The 21588-nt window shown below is 40.1% G+C and overlaps 1 protein-coding gene across 9 annotated transcripts in view; it reads left to right on the top strand.

Moving 5' to 3' along the window:
* Window positions 1-20280, top strand: part of exoc6 (exocyst complex component 6) — a 98957-nt gene extending 78677 nt beyond the window's left edge. For 4 of the 9 annotated variants that reach the window (XM_031323935.2, XM_031323937.2, XM_031323942.2 and 1 more), the window contains 4 exons: window positions 280-353; window positions 14079-14191; window positions 17559-17570; window positions 19174-20280. In XM_031323935.2, the coding sequence (XP_031179795.1) occupies window positions 280-353; window positions 14079-14191; window positions 17559-17570; window positions 19174-19300 (326 nt within the window). In that variant the 3' untranslated portion in view covers window positions 19301-20280. Of the gene's footprint in view, window positions 1-279; window positions 354-1177; window positions 1217-14078; window positions 14192-17558; window positions 17571-19173 lie in introns of those variants that run through there. The other 5 variants (XM_031323938.2, XM_031323936.2, XM_031323940.2 and 2 more) reach the window with 2 other exon arrangements.
* Window positions 20281-21588: the final 1308 nt, after the last annotated feature.

Here is a 21588-nt window from a genome sequence, read left to right as displayed (position 1 = left end):
TCCCATCTCATCAAAGTTTTCAAAAATTACAAGCATCCCAAAATCAGAGGCATTTTTATACTTAGAGAAAGTGAGTCTAATTGTGTTATTTTCATTGAGATGTATTTTACTCCTTTGATCCAGGTTTTAATTGAATTACTATAGACCTCCATCTCCTCTGTGTTTATATGTGGTACCAGCACTAAGAAGAGTACCCGAAGATACAGTTTTTGACACTAGCTATGTGTACTGTATTCTAACAATGTAATTGTTGTCTGATAGCACTTTTGTTTTTCTCAGTGTTTGCCAGTTCAGAACCGGTCCCTGGCTTTCAAGGAGACACACTCCAGCTGGCTTTCATCGACCTACGACAGGTAAATGTCTCACTGAGCAGTATAAAAGAAATTAACTTATGAAATACTTGTGTAATTCAATTAAATTTTATTTATAGTATCAATTCATTACAAGAGTTATCTCAGGACACTTTACAGATAGAGTATGTCTTGACCAAACTCTATAATTACAAAGACCCAACAATTCCAATAATTCTGCCAAGAGCAAGCATTTAGTGCAACAGTGGCGATGACAAACTTGGAAACCTGGGACAGACCCAGGCTCTTGGTAGGCGGTGTCTGATGGTGCCGGTTGGGGGTACAATGAACAGTGGCAATTTTAGTCACATTAAAGATAGGGGAAATATGACTAGAAATAGTAGTTGTAGTAGTTTGTGGCATAGCAGGGCACTGCAGGGCGTAGCAGGGCACTGCAGGATGTAGCAGGGCATAGCAGGGCATAGCAGGGTGCCGAGCAGGACCACGGCGGCAGCTGCAACCATGATTTAGGTACCCCAGTAATCCAAGGAAAACTGCAAGGCGAGAAAACATAAGGACTCCGGGGAATAAACTCCACAGAACTAAGCTAGTAACAAGCATTTCTGGTGCATGAGTGCACACAGATGGAAAGAGAGAGTGTAAGCAGACTTAGCCAGCGTAAGTTTAGGACAGCTTTATTAACTGTGCTAATGTTTCTCTCATGTTAGTTATTTCAATAATGTGTTGAAGTTTTTTTAAGGTTAAGTTTGTATGTTCTAATGTCAAGTCTTGTTTGTAGAATTATGAGACAATCCTGGTGTAAATTGTTGCAGTCTGTGTTGTGTTATGATGTGTTATGATATGTTATGTTTTTTTTATTTGAACAGATACAATTCACAAAAGAATATTAACCTTATATAAAAGAAGGAGAAATGTAATCTACTGGGTTTTTAGCAAATTGCTATTTCCCGTCCGTTGTCCCTGAGCAGTATTTGATGCCTAAACTGTAAGGGAGTTTTTTTGTACAGTATGTCTAAAATTTCCAAGGTTAAATTATAGTGGGTTACCCAGATTTTTAATATGCTTTTTGAAGTCAAGAGTTGGATCAAGAGTGACACCCACATACACATTTTGCCCATTTACGCAGATGTCAGACGAAATTTGTATTTATTGGAAAAGTACATAGTCTTTCCAACATTTAGAGAGAGAAAGGAGTCATTCAGCCATTTAGCAACATTTTCCACTTCCTTGCGTTTTTCCCCATGGGTGTGTAGCACAGTGTCATCAGCATGCATCACGATTTCAACATCATTGCAAAAGGATAGGAGATCATTGATGTACAGTATATACTGAAGAGCAGTGGTCCTAAAATCAAGCCTTGTGGCAGTGGTCTTAAAATCGAGCCTTGTGGCACTCCCATGGTGCAAGTTTTTTGCGGTGATCATTTATTTCTTATCGGCACACTGTTGTCAGAATCAGAAAAGGTTTTATGGCCACAATAAGTAGACTTATGTGGAATTTGCCTTGGTGGATGGTGCATACATAAACAAGTAAACATATTAAACATTAATATCAAATAAACAATAAATACAGAAAAAAAAAATATATACATCCGTGGCATTGATGGTGAGGCTGACTGCAGAGGAGAAGGTTGTTTTTGTGGCGTGAAGTTTTGGTCCTGATGGACCGCAGCCTCCTGCCAGAGGGGAGGGGTTCAAACTGTTTGTGTCCGGGGTGAGAGGGATCGGCTACAATCTTTCGTCGGACACTTAGATATGATTTGATCTAGTTTTGTGTAGTTATGGAAAGGTTGTAGTTAGCCAGTTTGTTAAGTAGTATTGGATGGTTGTTTACAGCCCCTCATTCTCAGTGTCTCTGGGTCAGATGTGTGGGGGGGGAGGGTTGTCTCTTTTGACACCACCGCTGGGACGCCAAAGTCAGACATTTTTTTTACATCCTATACACAGTGACTTTAAAGTTGTGGTCCATAAGGTTGTTTCTAGCAGCAGCTTTGGCAGTAAGAAGTAATTGCAGGCGGACCTCTGGGACCTCATCTCCCAGAGTTGCTTTTCAAAACGAACAGTGTATGTTGTTGGTAGATTGGCACCACTGAACTGTGCGGTGCCTTCACATGCTCGAGTCCACACTGATAAAATCTGATTTAGTCTAAGATGAGCTAATACATCCATGAAGATTAGAGCCGTGTAGGGAACGTGCAGCTGTAGAGATAATAGAGCCGAGGAGGCAGCGGCTGGCTAACGTGGCTAATCGTCAACAGTGCTAACTAGCTAGTGGGATTCTTCACTGAGATGGTCTGGGAGGCGCGATTTTTTTCACAGTGAAGCCGTCCCGCCACAGAGGGTAGAGATGGCTTCACTGCAGAAAGCATCGCGCCTCCCCGACCCCCTCGGTAAGTAATCCCCCTAGCTGCGTTAGCACTGTTGACCGTGTTAGCAGTCAAACGAGAGGAGTGCACATAGTCGGTGTCTGTGTACCATCTGAGCTCCACACATAGACCGGCAGAGGTTGACATGTGATCTCAGCCGATCAGCTCGGTCCTCTTGTGGGAGTTTAGTTTTTTGTTTATTTTTCTTTGGACTCAAAGTTCTTTCTCTGTGTGTTGGTCCGCCATTGTCAGTCAGCAGTAATGAAATGTAGGCGCCCGATTAACATATGGTTTCTTTACATCTTTCCTTGTCGGAATTTTCCAATTTCCGAGTACAATGGAACGCAGCATAATGGGCAGTGACAAGCTCCACCTTGGCAGACCATGGGGCAGATGGGGAGACCAACCACTGCTGACTGACGTAAAAAGCATCACTAACTGTGCGCTGTATTTGAATTTAGGGCAGGAAAGTCGCCCCAGACACTCAGATTGTATTACTTGGCAAAGCAGCAAATACAAGTGCTTTCATTAGTGGGTCATATGCTCAATCACCATTGTTTAACTCACTCTTTGATAGATAGGAACCGCACAGTCAATTAACTAGATAACAATCTTACGGACTACAACTTTAAAGACATACTATGAGTCAAGTTGAGAGTGATAGCAGGTTTCAATCCTGTGTTTAAAATTAAGTCCAGTTGCTTAACTGATTATTTTTACTTTCCTCCTCTAACACAAATAATTTTAGAGCAGAGGGCTTAAACCAAGAAATAAAGATGATAAAAAATGCCAGAACGGGACCAAATATTTATATTTAGTTACAAACTCATTTCTGTATCTTTAATCTGTTTCCACCATTTTCCACTTCCCTTTGTACTTCTCCGCTGTCCCAAATCTCACCTCTTTATATCACATCCAACAACATTGTGTTTCACTGGCCTTTTATTTTCCTGGCCGTAACCTTTTCAACTTTCACCTGTCCCATAGTTCACCTGCTCAAGAAAATTCTTATTCCCAAACACAGAGGCGCCAACCCCCTGCCTCCCTTTTTGTTGTAAACACCAGTGGTATGTAAAGTGTTGCTGGGTCTCATTAACTAGTGTCTGTGCTGACCTGTTAATCTGAGCCTGAGGTGGAGGCTTGACTCTGCATCCAGTCCAGGTCACGGCAATATACTGAGGATGTTTGTTGAAAACGCTGCAAGAAGACTGGAAACGTAAAGATTTTTACAATAGCATAGGACCTCTGAGCCGATTTAGATAAACTAAACTCCCTCAGTCAAACTTTAACATTTGGATGTGCATTTTGCCACCCTGTTTATTAGTTTGAAATCATAACACAAGACATGTAATAGAAAGTTAGGGACAGGCGTATGAAGGAATAAAGGTGAAAGAGTCTCCACACATCAGCCTACTTAAATCTCAAACCAGTGCCTCAACAGACAGGACAACTGGGATCTGATCTGGAAAGATGACATATGGAGCACACAGTTATAGTAAGAGCTTTTAATAAGGTGCAACTAATGAATGAGGAAAACAACCCCCTTTTTAAACTCAGTTTTTAAACTCAACAAACAAAGCTATCTAAACTGTCACTAAAATAGCTGATTCCGAGCCCTTTGTTCTTAGTTGTATAAATTGCTCCACATTACATAGCTGTTTTCAGAAAACTCCCACGGAAACTATTATGAAATTACAACCCTTAAATAAAGTGTTACCGTTTTATTTTTTCTAAATGCTGTTTCAAAGCTCTCTCTACATTGATAAGAGTTAGATTCTGGTTGACAATGCTGAATCATTTTAGTACAGTGCATCAGTAGAACTTGTAAAATCTTGTCTACAGGCAAGCAAACAATATAACATATATTAAAGTAAGGTTTTCTATAAGTTCTACTATACATGAATGAACTTGGGTCTTGATAGAGCAGTTCTTTCAGAGAAATTCTCCTGGAAACTGCTTATGAACTCAATGCAACTAACTGTACTGACTGTATTTCTTTATTATTTGTACCAAATCATGTACTTTATTTCAGGAAACTATTAGAAAATGACTGACCTGACAAATAAATATAAGTGAAATAACAAATAAAATGTTTTAGTTTTTAACTGTAGAATGTGAACGCTGCACCAGGTTGCCAAAACCCCCAAGTTCCCAGAAAAATATACAAAGGTTCTGACCTCAGTGGTAGCTACAGCCTCTCCTGGGCCTGCTTTTAAGTAGAGATTAGTTTCCTGTGATGCAGCTCATTAGACAAGATGTGTCCATGTTCCCTTTTATACAGGCTGCTTGGTTGACATGTTAATCCTAGCCTTAGGGAAAAGGTTTGGGAGGCATCCACAGGCTGAGGTTACACAGGGGTCATCCTTTTACTTTCCCTTTTATCTTATGGCTCCTGATTTCGTAGCTTTAACTGCTTTTTAGATCGTTATCCTGAACCCATTTAGAGGGATTAAAAGTCAAATATTTGGGACAACTTATGTGATGTCAATCACACACTAGAATGAAAGTTGGTCAACATAGAAAGATTTGAGTGCTGCTATTTGCTGTTGCCCGCAACAGAGTTTGTTACTGCATTGACTTAAGGCTTTAGTGCGTAACTTTTTGATATTAATAAACGTCCGTTACATTCAAGCCATTACCAAATGAGTTGCTACAAAGCTAATTAAGACTATCAGCTCCACACAACTCTCTCTGGATTTCTCAGTGTGACTATGTTCAGAAGATTGTGGCGTCCGGTGACTTTCCCGCGCAGAAACTCAAGTGAAGAGTCCATCATGTTTTTTTTGTAAGATTATTTTTTTGGGCTTTTCTGCCTTTAATTGACAGGACAGCTAGGTGAGAAAGGGGAGGGGGGGGGGGGGGACATGCAGGAAATCGTCACAGGTCGGATTCGAAACCTGGACCTCTGCGTTGAGGCATACACCTCTCAGTATATGTGCCGCCTGCTCTACCCACTGAGCCAACCCCATCATGTTTTTTAATCCTCCGTGTCCTCCTTGGCTACTAGCAACTACGTGGAGGAGGGAGGGGGGGGGGCGGGCGGTGCGCGGTCACAGAAGGCTTGTATCATGTGGACGCGCCGACAGTTTTGTTGTTGACTTAGAATTCCTCATGGGGGAGACACAAACTACACACTATAGCTTTAAAACCAATCTTGGTCAAGAATATTCTACACTTCAGTAATCACATGCACCGTATAACATGTGAAAAGTCATATTGTCTTTAAGAAATATGCTCACATTTCATATTACTTGAAACTCGATCGAGAATTCAATATTTTGTGGCCTTTTTAATAACTGATGCATGAGGAATATTTGTGTTTAAAATAGGCTTTATGATCTATAAAATCATTATAGATGCTGTTCTATGAAGATAAGATGCAGCCAATTTTTACTCTACTTAATTTTACAATTTTAAGCCACCACAATGCAATTTATACACAAAATAAACCGCCTACTTGCACACTTCAAACACTTAGTTTTATGTATATAGTGTAGATAACGCAAAAAGTCAGTGCACTGAAAGTACCCCGGATGACCCCCTAAAAATGCTCAAAAAGTTATCTGACCCATGTCCGACCCTTCTTTTGTAAACTCAAACCAAGCCAGTCCAAACGGGTTGATCCCTTGTTCTGACAATTCAGATCCGACCTGGGTCACAACCCGGGAGCGATTCATACCAATTACCTCAGGTGCTGGAAATGGGCAGAGGGGGTTACACGTCAAATTCAGTGAACAGCTAACATGGTCACATACTTCAGTCCAGCTCTACACCACCTGAACTAGAGTTTTGTCATTGCATTTCTCATTGTACAGTAGGCTCTCTGCAGCCTGCAGTTTTTGCACTGTGAGCTCGGGTGAGCGAAGAGAGAGGGAGAGAGAGCAAATGGAGCCATGAATTAGAAAAATAAAGCTTTTTTTATGATTGTTTCACAGTGATTATGTTCTAAAGCACAAATAAATAACCATCAAACAATCAAGAGAGAGAGACAGACGCTCTTACTTCAATTCTCTGCATTTCATTCATTGCAGGTACAGCAGTAAACAAGTACAGTAGGCTACTCTAATATCAATTTATGACCATTTTAAGATGAGGGGAGAACATTATCTTTGTTTGGTAAAATGTCAGGTTCCCAACTCTTTTTAAAAATAGACAGAGGGAGGAAGAGAGAGATTGCTCAAGACAGCAGCCACACTGCTGCAGACGTGTGTCTCGGGCGAGTGAGGGAGAGAGAGAGTGTGCGGTGGTGCTGTGACAGAGAGAAGTAAAATCTTATTTTCATATGTTTACGTTCATAAGCCCAGTGAGGCAAAATCTATTTAGTTGTTTGTTTTAGAAGTATGCGGCAACTTGTGACAAATGTCATAGTGACGACCCTCGTCACTATGTCACGCGATGTGAGGGTGCGCCTCTTTCAGTTCAAGATTATGCATCGCTTCTATTGGACTCCCTCCAGATAGTGTAGAATTGGTCTGAAAGACACACTAAATTGTTGGAAAATTAGGACGGACAATTACTTCATGTCCTATGGTCCTGTGATAAGGTCCAGGAATTTTGGACCGAGATACATGATAACCTATGTCAGATTACAGGGACACAGGTTCCATTCATCCCAAGATGATTTGTTCTGGGAGATGGGCCAATTCTAAGCGGGACGCCCTTCTCAACCGGGGTCGTGAAGCCGAGTCCATCAACGTGGGTTAACCCTTTCAAACACAAAGTCAACCGGGGTTCAACCCTAATTGAGCCCTCGTGTGAAAGGGGTAATAGTATCTGTGTGAATGAACACTCCTTAAGAACATCGTACCCTTGTGTACAATGCTGGATTTACATAAATGTTGCTGCTTTTTTTCCTGAGTGGTGAATGGGTTACAGAAATGTTAGCAGTTTCTGAGTGGACACAAATGGCCGGAGAAACGGCTGGTACTGTCTCGTTTATCGGTGTTTTAAGCCCCCAACGGCAGCGCTGCCTGGAAGGAGACGTTGGGGGCTTAAAACACCATTGAGCTACTGTCTCACACATGAAGCTGGCATGTGTGACATGGGCTCTATATGCAGTTTAAGCTTCACACTAGTCCCTCATCCACTCAACATAGTCATCATACAGGCTGTTTAAGGTGTAAACATGGAGTAAGACCCAGTGTAAAAGTGATCTAGTTAGACCTAGAGTTTACCTTTTCTCACCTCTGTACCACCAGTCTCTACTGACAAGCCCATAGTGAAAGGGAGAATGGCCTCGTCTTCCATTTTAACTACTTTTATACGAAACAATACAAGTCAATGAGACAATAGTATCTAGTGGGGGACATCCAAAGTGAAGCTTCACAAGTGCATAAAGGAAAGGAAAGCGGAGAGGGATTTCTAGAGTTTCAGAACGCCCTGACTTATTGTTTCAAAGTAAAGGAGAAACCAAGGAGTTTCACAACAACACATGGTTTAATGTCACAGGGACGATGATTTATCCAACACCATCCTTTTGGGAAATCACACACACACACACACACACACCTCATTCTCTTTTTCTTCCACTCAGGCTCTTTCTGTTAATCATAAACATTCACCTCAGCCTAACCCTGGACATCAACTGGATGCAGCTCCGTCACTTCTTGGTTGCAGCTCTAATGTTTAGTGAAAGTGTTTTGAAAATGAAGCAATCTGTTCTTCAGAAAAAAAACATTTCCAATATTGTTTATTGTATTGAGTTACTTTTTCAGCATTGTTTGTGTTTTACAGCATATTGAAAACACATTTGTAGCTCATTTCAAATTGATGGTAGTTACAGATACTTTGTGGCTGTTTTTAACTTGTTTTAATGACTATATGCAGAACGCCGTCTTATAATAGTGTATATTAGCAGAAGGAAAACTATAGCATCCCTTTTCATGCTTCACAGAGGATAAGTGACAAACAGACATAATTAGTTGTGCTAGTAGTACATAAAGACAAAGTCAATAACAAATGAATGTCATATATAGTAATTCCATGTCAATTGCCAATAAATACAGGCATTTATATACATTTACAAGGGAAAGTTGGGCTTCAGAGATGCAAGCTGCTCCAGCAGAAGAGCTGCAAGACATTCTGGTCATGCGTCCGGTGGACATCTGCACGTTAGGGGAAACAGTGGAGGGAAAATGCTTTTTCATGTAAATACAAAGTATCTTTCAAAGGAACTTCAAATTAGCTTCAGTCTTCTTGTCATGCTTAACCGTCCATCTGCACAAATAAAGAACTTTAGTGGAATTCAACGGTATATTCTCATTTCAATTTTAAAGGTGCAGTAGGTAAGACTTATAAATCTTACTTTCTGTCATATCTGCTGAAACTGACCCTATGTTCCAGTAGAACTACGTGAAGCAGGTCATTAAAACAAATCTGGCTCCTATGGCACCACCTACAGCCTGTAGTGTGATTTGCAAAAATCCACAGCTCCCTGTACAGATGCACCAATCAGGGCCAGGGGGGGTGTCTAACTGTGTGTCAATCACTGCTCATGCACACGCATTCATTCTCCCTTGTAGGGGGAGGGGACTGAGAAGTTGTTGATGTCCTGGATCTTCACAATCCTACCTACAGCACCTTTAATGAAACCATTTGGTGGTTTGAGTTCTGGGCCCATAGCAAATATAGCTCAACTTTTATTGGGAAAATACCAAATATAAAATGATGTAACAGAGTATGTTCAACATGTCTCATCATATTCCCAAACTTGCAGTTTATGCTAATCACCAATTTCCCGCTGGTTATCCAGATCTAAGGTTGTGGTGGCAGCACGCTGCGCAAGGAAGGCCTTCACACCCTATCTCTAATGGTGTACCCAGCCCCCCTAAAAAAACTATTTTGCCCGCACTTGTGTCCGCAATCCCAATATTTCAATCACTACCCAAAGCTGCAAACAGCTATTGCGAGGCAGTCTTTGGAATTTGGAGCAAAAATTCAACATAAAGACTCCCAGTAGATCTTTTCCAGTACTTTTATTAGTCGGCCTTTCCACAGTGACCATTGACTGTGCTCCACACACACACACACACACACACACACACACACACACACACACACACACAGCCTGTCTCTCTCTATGCCTCTGAAGCCAAAAGCTGAATATTTCCCAGAAGTGTTTACTATTTCACTAATATGATAACATGACTCAGCTCGCCCAGCAGAATCCTACCAGATTACACTGATTGTTGTCTTCACTACATATGGGGTCATCTGTCAGATGTATCTGACAGAGTGGAGTGGTGTGAATGAGATTCTCCTGGATGGGCTTGGATATTGAGAAAGTTCTGTTGTGGGGTAATTAGCCTCTGCAGGCTGCATTATTTTGACAAGTAAACAGCCTATCCTAGATGATTTACTGCACACTGCGAACAAAACACATGCATAGAAGGAAAACATCCTCACAGCTTTGACAACACACGATTCAAATATTTTACTGATTTATCATCATCAGATTTTTGTGTCCAAAGTTGAACAAAAGGAAACGCCGGCACATTTACTCCAAGCCGCAAAACTTCACATTGATCTGGCTGTGTTTTAATTTAACATGACTTCCAGCTTGGCTTTTTGTTTTCGTTGGTTTGGCCATGGCTTTTATCAGTTATGATGATTTGGTAGTCAGTAAAGTAGCATCACTGAATTTGATAAAGGCAAGAAACAGTCAGACGATCAGGTTGTTGACAAGACAGCAGTTAGTCCAGGTGATCTAAACCACTGAACGTGAGCATCAGAGCCCTGCTAGCAGGCGGATATCATCAGCATTGTATGACGGCTATATAGGTGAAGGTGCATTTGTCAGCCAGGAAAAAACAAGAAATGTCAGTAGAGAAATGCCAAAGATACGATTGAGGTTATTTAGAAACGGTCTCCATTACATAGTTTGTCCACTAGAGAGCACTGACAAGTTTATTGTTATACTGAAATGTCCCGTTCTCTACATATCTTTATCACAATTCTTTAATAACCAAATTTAAGGGATCCTTATTTACATGGCTCATGGTTATGGTTTGTGTTAAAAAATGACTAGTGGATGATATATTGTTGTCATATCATGTATCACATTTGAGGAATATTGGTATTGTAACCCAGGATGCGTCGGGCTGTGGTGAGCGCACCTGAAACCTCACTACACAGGAAAACTGTGTGCACAGAACTCCGTTATCATAACTGATAGGACCAAGTTGTAACCAGCTGGAGCTAAATCAGTTAGATCCTGCTGATTGTTCGGCGAGTGTCAGATTAAGATGGCTGCCATTGGCTCATCACCTAGCTCAAGGTGAGAATAATGCCATTGTTGCTAAGCCTCTCTCTGTGTCGGAGTCTCTCAGTCAGCTGAATAATGCTATTATCACTAAGCTGTTCTTTCACTGCTCTTTCAACATGACCCAAACACCCAGCTGTTTCACCCTATGACATTAGCATACACTGTGTGTGTGTGTGTGTGTGTGTGTGTGTGTGTGTGTGTGTGTGTGTGTGTGTGTGTGTGTGTGTGTGTGTGTGTGTGGTGGGGGGGGTCCATCTCCATCAGGTTAACCAGGGGTCGTTGGGGGGTCATTTTAAATGTTCCTGTTCTCACTTAACTCTCATCATGTTAAACAGCAGAACCCCCCTCCCTTCTTTCTGCAGCTCTCACTCTTCTGTCTTTTCTTTTCTCACCCAGGATACTAGGGCTGCACCATATGAGGAACACATGCGATATGCTATAACATTGTTGAATATCGCGATATTACTCCAAATTCCAAATAGCTTGTTGAATTTACAACAAATGAAAGGAAATCATTTCCAACATTCTTTCATTGAACACATTGAACATTGAATTGAATTAAAAAAGGCAGCACTAAAAAAGATTGACAGTTCTAGTTTAAAGTTCAGTTTTCTACTGTAAAACTACTTTTATTTATTTATTTAACCTTTAGTTAGGCCGATTGAGAACTAATTCTCATTTGCAATGAGGACCTAGCCATGACAAAGCATAAACGTGCAAGACAAGTTACACATTAACTACGCAAAATATAAACATACAAAATACAGTAAAGAATCTACCAAAAATACAGGTCTAATATTGAATCAATAAATAGTTTGTGCAATGTAACGTGTAAGTAGTAGGGCAGTAATGCAGTACAATACACCCCTCCGCCACTATGCAATGGAGCATAACAGACAATAAAGTGAGAGTGTGCAATAATGCATGAATGATGAATGAGCCTTTCGCGATATGTTTATTGCGGCAGTTAATATTGCGATTAAAAAAAAAACCTATATATTGTGCAGCCCTACAGCACACACAAATGTTTACCATCATCACATTATCTGACCCTGCTCCTGACCTGGCTTTAACACAGCTCTCACTCCGCTCGGTTTTGATGCAAAAGACACATGTTCACAGTTTCTGTAACAACTGCATGGGCAGGGTATCTACGGCAGTGTTTCAGGATTACTGTAACCTTACAGGAGATGGTGACGCTGACTTCTGTCCTCTCAGCCAATCGATTCTGTTCTATTCTTGTCAATCTAAGGCTACATCCACACTGAAACATTTTTGTTTTTAAATGCATAACTTTTGCTACATTTATGCCTAGTGTCCACACTAGGGCTGTGGAATTAATCAAAATTTGAATCTGGCTCCTAATGATCCCAAAAACAATAATTGAGAAAAGCAATTATTTTGCACATAATGTTTTTGCAAGTAAACTTTTATTTTGTCTTGTGTTCTGAATGAAAAGTATAAAAGGGAAAACTCACAGTTGACAGTTTTCACTGTTGATTTGTTTAACTTTTTTTTTTTTCTTTTTTTTTTTTTTTACAGTTTTTTAACTCAGTAATTGCATTCAATTCAATAATCATGGTTATGATTTTTTTTTTTTTTTTTCATAATCGAGTAGCCCTAGTCTACACTACTCCGGTGTTTTCAAACCCCTTAAACTGAGACATTTGAAAATGCTGCAGACCCCATTTTACTCTGGACGGATGGAAACGGAGACGCGTTCCCTTCCTGATTGGCTCTTATCAGTCACGACGTGTCCTTCCCTGATCCCCATCACGTGACCCTTATCCGGAAGGAAACGCATAACATCAGCCTTGGCTACCAGTCAGTACTATTGCTTACGAATTATATCCGTTTCTGACCTTGTTGTAGATGTTGTGCAGTTAATAATGCATTTTATAATGCTACTACTGCCTACATGCAAACTATTATTCAAACGTTTTGCGACAATTTTCGTTAGGCCTGCACAATTAATCGTTATAAAATTGTGATCTCGATTCACCCTGTTCACGATTACATTTTTAAATAACTTCGATTTTTTTTTTTTTTTTTTTTTTTATGACTCAGATTATTATTTAATTTTACGAGCCGACTGCATCACAAACGCTACGACTTTCTTCCGTGAGTTTTAAACATAGACTGTATAAAATAGGTTTTAAAGCGCTCCCAAGCGCTGCAATACTCTCCCTTCTCTTCATTGAAGCCTCTGTGTTTACAGGCTCGTGGTGATGATCAATGTGCTCTAGGTGCCAAAAAAAATCTATGTTTGGTACTGCCAATTTGTTTAGTTTTGTCATGGTTCATGTGTGCAATAAACATTACACTTTGTGAGAAAAAAATCGTGGCAGAGAATCGTGATATCAATTCTAAGCTTCTAAGGGCAAAACAGCATCACGTATCTAATGAGTTTCCGTTTCTAATATACATGACCATTCAAAAGTTTGGAATCCCCTGACAAAGGGCCCTATTTTAACGATCTAAGCGCACAGCGTGAATCGCCTGGCGCAGGTGCGTTTAGGGTGTGTACGAATCGACTTTTGCTAGTTTGACGGCAGAAAAAAGGGTCAATGCGCCAGGCGCATGGTTCACAAGGGTTGTACTTAGTGTAGAAGAAGAAAAAACATCAATATAACAGCTGATTACAAATGTTTGAACAGTAGTGTAAATCTTACAAATATATACATTAACATATATTCTTAATTTTGACATAATTTTGTAGAACTCACTGAGTTTACAGTTTTCACAAAATTGTTTATGTTCTCCTTTGGATGGAGCATTTGACTGCCTCCCAAACAGTCCTGTCTAAAACTCTGTAGTCAATCTGCCACACCTAACATGCTGTAGGATTTGTATGTGAACAATATCACGTCAGTCTCTTCATAACCTTCCCCAACCAAACTCACATGCTGCCAGCCTCAATCTTCCATGTAGGCTCAGGCCTTGCCAGCGGCCCGTGTTCAAATTCGACCTGAGGCCCTTTGCTGGGTGTCACCCCCCCTCTCTCTCCCCCATTTCCTGTCTCTCCTCAGCTGTTCTAAATAAAGGAGAGCCCTAAATAAAAGCAAAAAAAACACCACAAAATCTTCCTCTGAGATTCTCTGAAGTGAGGTTCTGTTGTATGTCTCTGTGTGTTTTATAGCTCCTGGATCTGTTCATGGTGTGGGACTGGTCAACTTACCTGGCAGACTATGGCCAACCAACCAACAAATACCTGAGAGTGAACCCAGCCACTGCCCTGGCTCTACTGGAGAAGTGAGTGGATCAGATATTGCGGACCTGTATGCAATATTTCAACATCACTTTTTAAAGGTCCAATTTGTGCATGAGTGAGGTTTAGGATGTGGGTGTGCTGGTAGAGTAAATTAAGTGCCACCCAGAAACAAATTTGGCAAAAACTTCTTTTGAACCTAAAACATCTTTTCAGTATTAATGCTAGGATTTTTGACTTAACAGCTATCAAGTTTCCATCCAAATGTTGTGCAAATTCAATGAGAATTTCAACATTTTTTAATAAAATTTCCAGCGTTTCCACTTCTTTTTGTTTAACGCACAAATTGAAAATAGAAATAGAGATCCATTTAATAACACAGAAGCAGCTTCACCAGAACATTTGTTTGCATAACCGATATTTTCCATCGGGCGCGTATGCGCTGCGTTCCGGGCGCATTGCGGCTCCTGCAAGTTATTACTTGTTACTGTCATTTGAGAGTAATTAGTTATATTACAATATTACTGTGTCTGAATTGTTGGGGCTTTATAGAGTGTGGTCTAGACCTACTCTATCTGTAAAGTGTCTCGAGATAACTCTTGTTATGATTTGATACTATAAATAAAATTGAATTGAAATTGAATTGAATTGAAATTGAATTGAATTGTAATGCTTTACACTTTTGAGTTACTTTCACCAAAATAATGGCGGAGGTATGACTTGGCAGGTAGCTTGTGAATTTCACCACGGGATCAACAAAGTCTCATCTTTATCCAATTTAATACATCATCATTTATTCATAATATTTTGTATTATTAATCTGAATCTGCAAAGTAAGGTATAAATTAAATAGTTAAGTCAAATGTACAATAGCCTTCTTGACTCTGAATTGTAGTGGAGTAGAAGTAGGCCTATAAAGTAGGAGAAAATGAGAATACTCAATTAAAAGAAGGCCACCTTACAGTTGTATTGAAGTTAGAGCTTAGATCGGCCCAAAAAATCAAGCCCGAACCTGCCCGAGCCCGAGCACGTTGTGTCCGAGCCCGGCCCGGCCCGAAACATTAACTGTAATTATGAGCCCGAGCCCGATTTAAACCCGACATTTTTTTAATACGTGGGCCGTTATAACTGATGTTCTCAACTACAATTCAGAGTTGTTTGAACTGCAGAAATCTGTTTAGAATAATGCAACAAGGACGAAGCCTGTAAACTGCGCTGTTTGTTTAGAATGGAACGGATCGCAAGTGGATCTGAATGAAGAAACGTAAAAAAAAAGAAACAATGATGAACAACATATTGTTGTCACTGCCCACGACTTGTTTAAACTGCTTCCATACCTCCGACTTTCCTCCACACTTGCTCAAAGGTAATTCTCCTGTTTTTCTTTTTTTCTTTACATCTTCAAGTTCCCGGTGTGATGCGTGCGAGAGGAGGAGACTCCGCGCATGACATGTGCTGCATTTTGTAACTGCAGCCTAACTTTTGTACACATTTTTTACTTTTATATAGCCTATATATATATATTTATAATATTTCTGATTATGGCATAGCTATCTCCCCAACCAAATGGGATAATAAGGTAATGGATAAAAAAATAAATAAAAATTGCTTGATCAAGGGTCCCGGCCCGAGGATGTGGCGGAAAATAACGGCCCGAGCCCGACCTGAGATCCGGTCGAGCTCGGGTCGGGCTCGGGCTTGGGCCAAGAATCTAAACTCTAATTGAAGTACAGTATAGTTACTTTCCACCGCTGATAAAATCTAATGCTAATATTTACATGTAGAAAGCCTAAAAGTTAATTCCCGACATTTTTATATCTGTCAGCTGCTTGGACACAGCGCTGTCCGCGCTGACGTACCGTTACCTGTTGTCTGTACTGTCTCAGTGACAGGACAGCACCTCGCTTTAACGCAGCTCTATAACTCCTGAAAATAATTGGAGTAGGCTCTATATCCATCTCTGAAATGTAGAATCAGTCTCTGCAGTCATCTCAACCATCAAACTCCAGCAACAGGAAATGACACTCACGCACTTTTTTATATCTGTGCTGAAATGTTTCGCGGTGTTGGTGAATTCTTAAAAAAACATAAACTCCACTTAATTTTGGGTTAAATGCGTTGTGACTCGCGTTACTGAGATTGTACTGAGTATAATATTAACGAAATTGTATCAGTAATGCGTTATATTACTGTGTTACAGCAAAAAGTAATACATTTTTCTAATTGCGTTACTTTAACACGTTACTCCCAACACTTGTTATAGCCAGCGGCTAAAAACACCACAGTGAAGCCTACATGCACGTTTGCTCAGCTTAAAGCTATAGAGCATAGTTTCTGTCTCCCCCATGAGGAATTCTAAGTACAACCCAGTCTCACGGCAGTTTGTGAAATGGTCACGTTATTTAATCTATTGATTTGTGTACACAGGCATGTTTTTCTCGTTTTTTTCGTGGTGGCCAGCACGAAAATGTAAAGTAATGTATTTCAATGGGAAGCATATTTCGTGATCACAGCACGACTACGGTAGTGAGTAGTATGAAATGCCGAAAATCCGCGTACCGTGTCCCGGGGTGTGACGTTTGCTTCCCCCGTTCATCTTTTCCTAAACCCAACATCCGTATAGATGGTTCCCATTTCGTGCTGGCCACCACGAAAAAAACGTGTTCTTGTACACAAATCAATAGATTAAAAATAACGTGACAATATCACAAACTGCCATGAGACCATGTTGCTAAGTAATGACAACCAAACTGTCGGCGCGTCCACATGATACAAGCCTTTCGTGACCCCACCACCACCACCACACAGTTGCTAGTAGCCAAGGAGGACACGGAGGATTAAAAAACATAATGGACTCTCTGCGTAGCAAAGTCTCCGGACGCCACAATCTTCTGAACATAGTCACACTGAGAAATCCAGAGAGTGTTGTGTGGAGCTGATAGTCTGAATTAGCTTTGTAGCAACTCATTTGGCAATGGCTTGAATGTTTTAATTAATTAATTAATTATTAATATCAAAAAGTTACACACTAAAACTTTAACATTGTTGAAACAGAGCAGCTAATATTTGCAGCGAGTCGTCACTGCTGTTTTCTCTCACTCTGCACCGAGTATGTGTGCAAGCAGGGGAGAAATAAATGACAGCAAAATGCAGTGAAGACTCACACTGAGCTGAAATGAAATCATTGCGCTGCAACACTTGTCTTTAAGTTTAATGAAAGGCATTCAATGTTAAGGATTCTGTCATTCTACGGTATTGAGGGAGAAAAAAAATCCCAAAATTAAAAACTGCATATCTACCCAACTTGGGAATAGTCGAATATTCAGGTGCAGCCCTAATTTTTGCTTTTCTGTTTCTCTAAATCTTCTTCTCTCTGCTGTCTTTCTGCTGCTGCTAACTGCTGTTCCTCAGAGTCTACAGGGGGTAGGTGCAGCTTCCTCGCTGCTGTAATTTGGTTTTCTTCATGCATGCTCCGATCATCTCTGGTTCTACCTCATTCACAGTATAGAGTTTGGCTCCTCTTTAGCTCAGCACAATAGTGACTTACTATATATACATATATATATATATATATATATATATATATATATATATATATATATATATATATGTGTGTGTGTGTGTGTGTGTGTGTGTGTGTGTGTGTGTGTGTGTGTGTGTGTGTGTTAAGGTTAAATGCCATTTTTTTATAAATTTACGCATAATAAACATCCATGCAATTTTTTGTGGTTTCCTGCTTGAACCTTGCCCCACCTTACTTAACCATAGTTGTGTGCACATATTTGGGTTAAACTGGAAAACTTGTTAAAAACTTGTCTAGTGGCTCATGGTTTGAACTGCATGAGCTCTGTTTTAAAGCCTAGCATCTTGAGCCCAGATCCCAGTGATAAGGCTAGTAAGCCTTCCCACTGAGCCTTAAGTGCAGCTTAAAAAAACATGTTCAAGCATCTGTACACAGAATTGTGTCTCCCAAAGCTGAACAGAGAACTTGTTCATGAGGCAAAAGGTTGACACTGATGATGAAATGATATTGCATCATTTGAAAATGTTTAACTCTTTTTCACTCTCATCAGGAAAATCCCTGCACTCACATGGCAACAAACCATGATTACAGAATGATCTTGTATATAGGTCATTTATTGTTATACAGATTGGATGACCGCTTTATTAAGAGTTCGCTGTCAGATAGATGTAATAGTAGTTTAGCTTTTGAGTTACTACTGAAATCATATATATAATACAACTTCATCACTAAGTGTTAGATAAGACTGATATGCATCACAATACTGCACTAAGTGCAACTTGCGCAAACATAGGTTTTACTTACATCTTTATAAATACTATTGAAGTAGTAATTTTTATTCCCAACTTGTATATACATTTGTAGATTCTTTCCTTTGTATTTTTTTTTTTTCTTGATTTTTATGAATAGTTGTTCTTGGATTCTATCCTATTTATTATTTCTTCTATATTCTGCATGTGTGCTGTGTGTCTGATACTTTGCTGCTGTAGCACTGAAATTTCCCAATTTGGGATCAATAAAGTCTGTCTAATCTAATATATATCCTCTTAAAATCCTGTGGCTGGTTCGTTTTGCTTTCAAACCACAAATGAACCGCACCAGAGCCTGCTTCGAAGCAGACTGAGAGCCTCCTTTTCAGACGGCGTTTACTCCACACCAGAGTTTGATTGCCAACTTTCACATCAGCCCAAACGTAGCGAACTAAACGGGCAAACGCACCAGAGTTTGTTTTAACTGAACCACACAGGTTAGGTGTTAAGCACCCTAAATGTGCCCTAACTTTCCATGTGCAAAAGAAAAGTCTTCCATCTCCACCAATTGAGAAATTGTTCATCCTTCCAATGCAAATGTAATTCTGATATATCAGTGTCTGATGTCACTGATGGAAAAGTAACCAATCAAACACAAATATTAATAATCCCATAAAGAGCAGCAAGCAAGTGAGCACACTGCTGAGAGAAAACATTTGTTTGACTTTTTGTCTCTGTCCCTGTCTCTGTCCAGGATGAAGGACACCAGTAAGAAGAACAACATCTTCTCTCAGTTCAGGAAGAACGACAGAGACAAACAGAAACTGATAGAGACTGTGGTCAAACAGCTGAGGAGCCTGGTCAACGGCATGTCCTCCTAAACACACACACACACACACACACACACACACACACACACACAGTAGTGATGTGTGTCACAAAGAGATGTAAAGAATGAAACATGCATGCAGACACATGCACACACTTAACTCCCAACACACTCGCAGAGGAAAGAGATGTTCGCACATGTAATGAAGCGATAACACACAACATGGCAGTGGCATACAGAAGAGCCGCACCGGGAATTTACACACACACTTGTACAAACAAAAGGGACAGATCGCTTACATACCCACACATCACATAAAGGCACAGCAATACATACACTGTACAAATCATGCAGGGAGCAGACTCCTAGCAAATACGACACACATACACACACAGACACACAGAGCCATATCCCCTCCTTACTGTTATACCTGAACGAATACTCAATGTAAATAACACATACTAAACAGTTTACTGTATGCTTTACAGGAACGAACAGTAAAATGTCTGTAAAGTATTTTTAATGGCTATGATAAGACAAACTATGTTTTGTACTTTAGTGAGAGAGTAATGATTGTAGCTGCAGAGGGAGACTGGTACAGCAGGGGAAGTGGCACTCACAAGTACTGGAACAATGAGCTCAAAGGTCAACACTTTCTGCCCCCAAGTAAAGAGGATAAAACATGTCCTTTAGTCCAATCAGTAACCCATGTTATACATTCAACATGCTTACACTTCCATTTTTGTCCTCCTTGGATGAATATGGAATGTATATTCTGGCATTTCAATCTAAAGAATAACAAAATAATTGTTAATCTACAGAGATCAAGCTATTGGTAATCTACTGATCAAGTTATTCAGTTGAAACAAAAAAAAACTTTTCTTGTGTCCGATGAATGTCTGTAGATAAAATGATGATAGGCAAAAAAACTACACTATAGGATGTAGCTCAGTATTCACCAATCCAGCCAACATCTCCACTTCAACCACTTGTGCATCTGTTTGACATTGGTCACATGTTAAAAGCTGTAAAAAAAAAGAAAAAAAGTACATTTACACACACAAGTTTACTCTGAGAAATCAGGTTATGCAGGTCATCAAAGTAGCAATCTGGTTACTGTAAACTCTGTGCAGATATGCAGCAAATAAGAGAAGTATTTCTCCAGGAGAAATCTGTCTGGAGAAATATATAAGGTTCTGTTATTCTCTACCCCTAGTATGGAAACCAAGAACCAAGAACCAAGAAAACTGTAGATTACTGTAACCCAGTTTCCTAAGTGCATGCTGGCTTCGGATCTGACGTCCTAATGAAGCTCCATGTTGAGTCATATTAAAATTCTGTTATTTCAGACTGTAATCAATGCATTTCAATTAGGGCTGCAAAGATTAATTGATTCAACTATTAAATGAATCGCCAACTATTTTGCTAATCCAGTAATCGCTTTGAGTCATTCTTTAAGAAAAATTGTCAGGAAATCTCTAATTCCAGCTTGTTAAATGTGAAAATGTTCTAGTTTCTTCTCTCCTCTGACAGTAAACTGATTATCTTTGAGTTGTGGACAAAACACGACATTCAAGGACGTCATTTGGGGTTTCGGGAAACAACGATCGGGGGGCTGGGTAGCTCACCTGGTGGAGCACGCGTCCATGTGCGGAGGTTTACTCCTCGACGCGGCGGCCGCAGGGTCGACTCTGACCTGCGGCCCTTTGCTGCATGTCATCCCCCCCTCCCCCCCCCCCCTCTCTCTCTCTCTCTCTCTCTCTCTCTCTCTCTCTCTCTCTCTCTCTCTCTCTCTCTCTCTCTCTCTCTTTCTCTCTTTTGTGTCCTTGACTGTCCTGTAAATAAAGGCCTAAAATGCCCCAAAAATTATCTTTAAAAACAATGATCGAAATTTTTCAACATTTGTTGACTTTTTATAGACCAAACAACTAATCAAGAAAATTATCCACAGATAAATCGACAATGAAAATAATTATTAATAGTTGCAGCCCCAAATTCAATGCAATTCCTGCCATCAAAGGATTCAGTCGCAGAGGCAAAGTAAACATGCGTCGAGGTTTTAAGTTTAGTTCAACTTCCCCATTGATCAATCACAAATGATCCTGTATGTGTTGCATCATGCCATTTTATATACAGTAAGCCTGCTGTGTCAGAGCATAAACTGCTCTACTGAAGACAGGGCGTAGTTTACAGTCAATCATGAGACACAAGTGGGTGCTATAAACACGTTCCCTTGTAATAACTGATTTAACTCCTGAGAGCGTTCACATGTGTTTTTTTCTTTCATAACTGACTTTTCTAATTTTCCATTTAAAACTGTCCTGACAACAATTGGATCAA

This window comes from Sander lucioperca, chromosome 22, assembly GCF_008315115.2.
Source record: "Sander lucioperca isolate FBNREF2018 chromosome 22, SLUC_FBN_1.2, whole genome shotgun sequence".
Lineage (NCBI taxonomy): Eukaryota > Metazoa > Chordata > Actinopteri > Perciformes > Percidae > Sander > Sander lucioperca.
The sequence above is the reverse complement of the archived record's forward strand: the minus strand, read 5'-3'. Positions and strand labels throughout refer to the sequence as shown.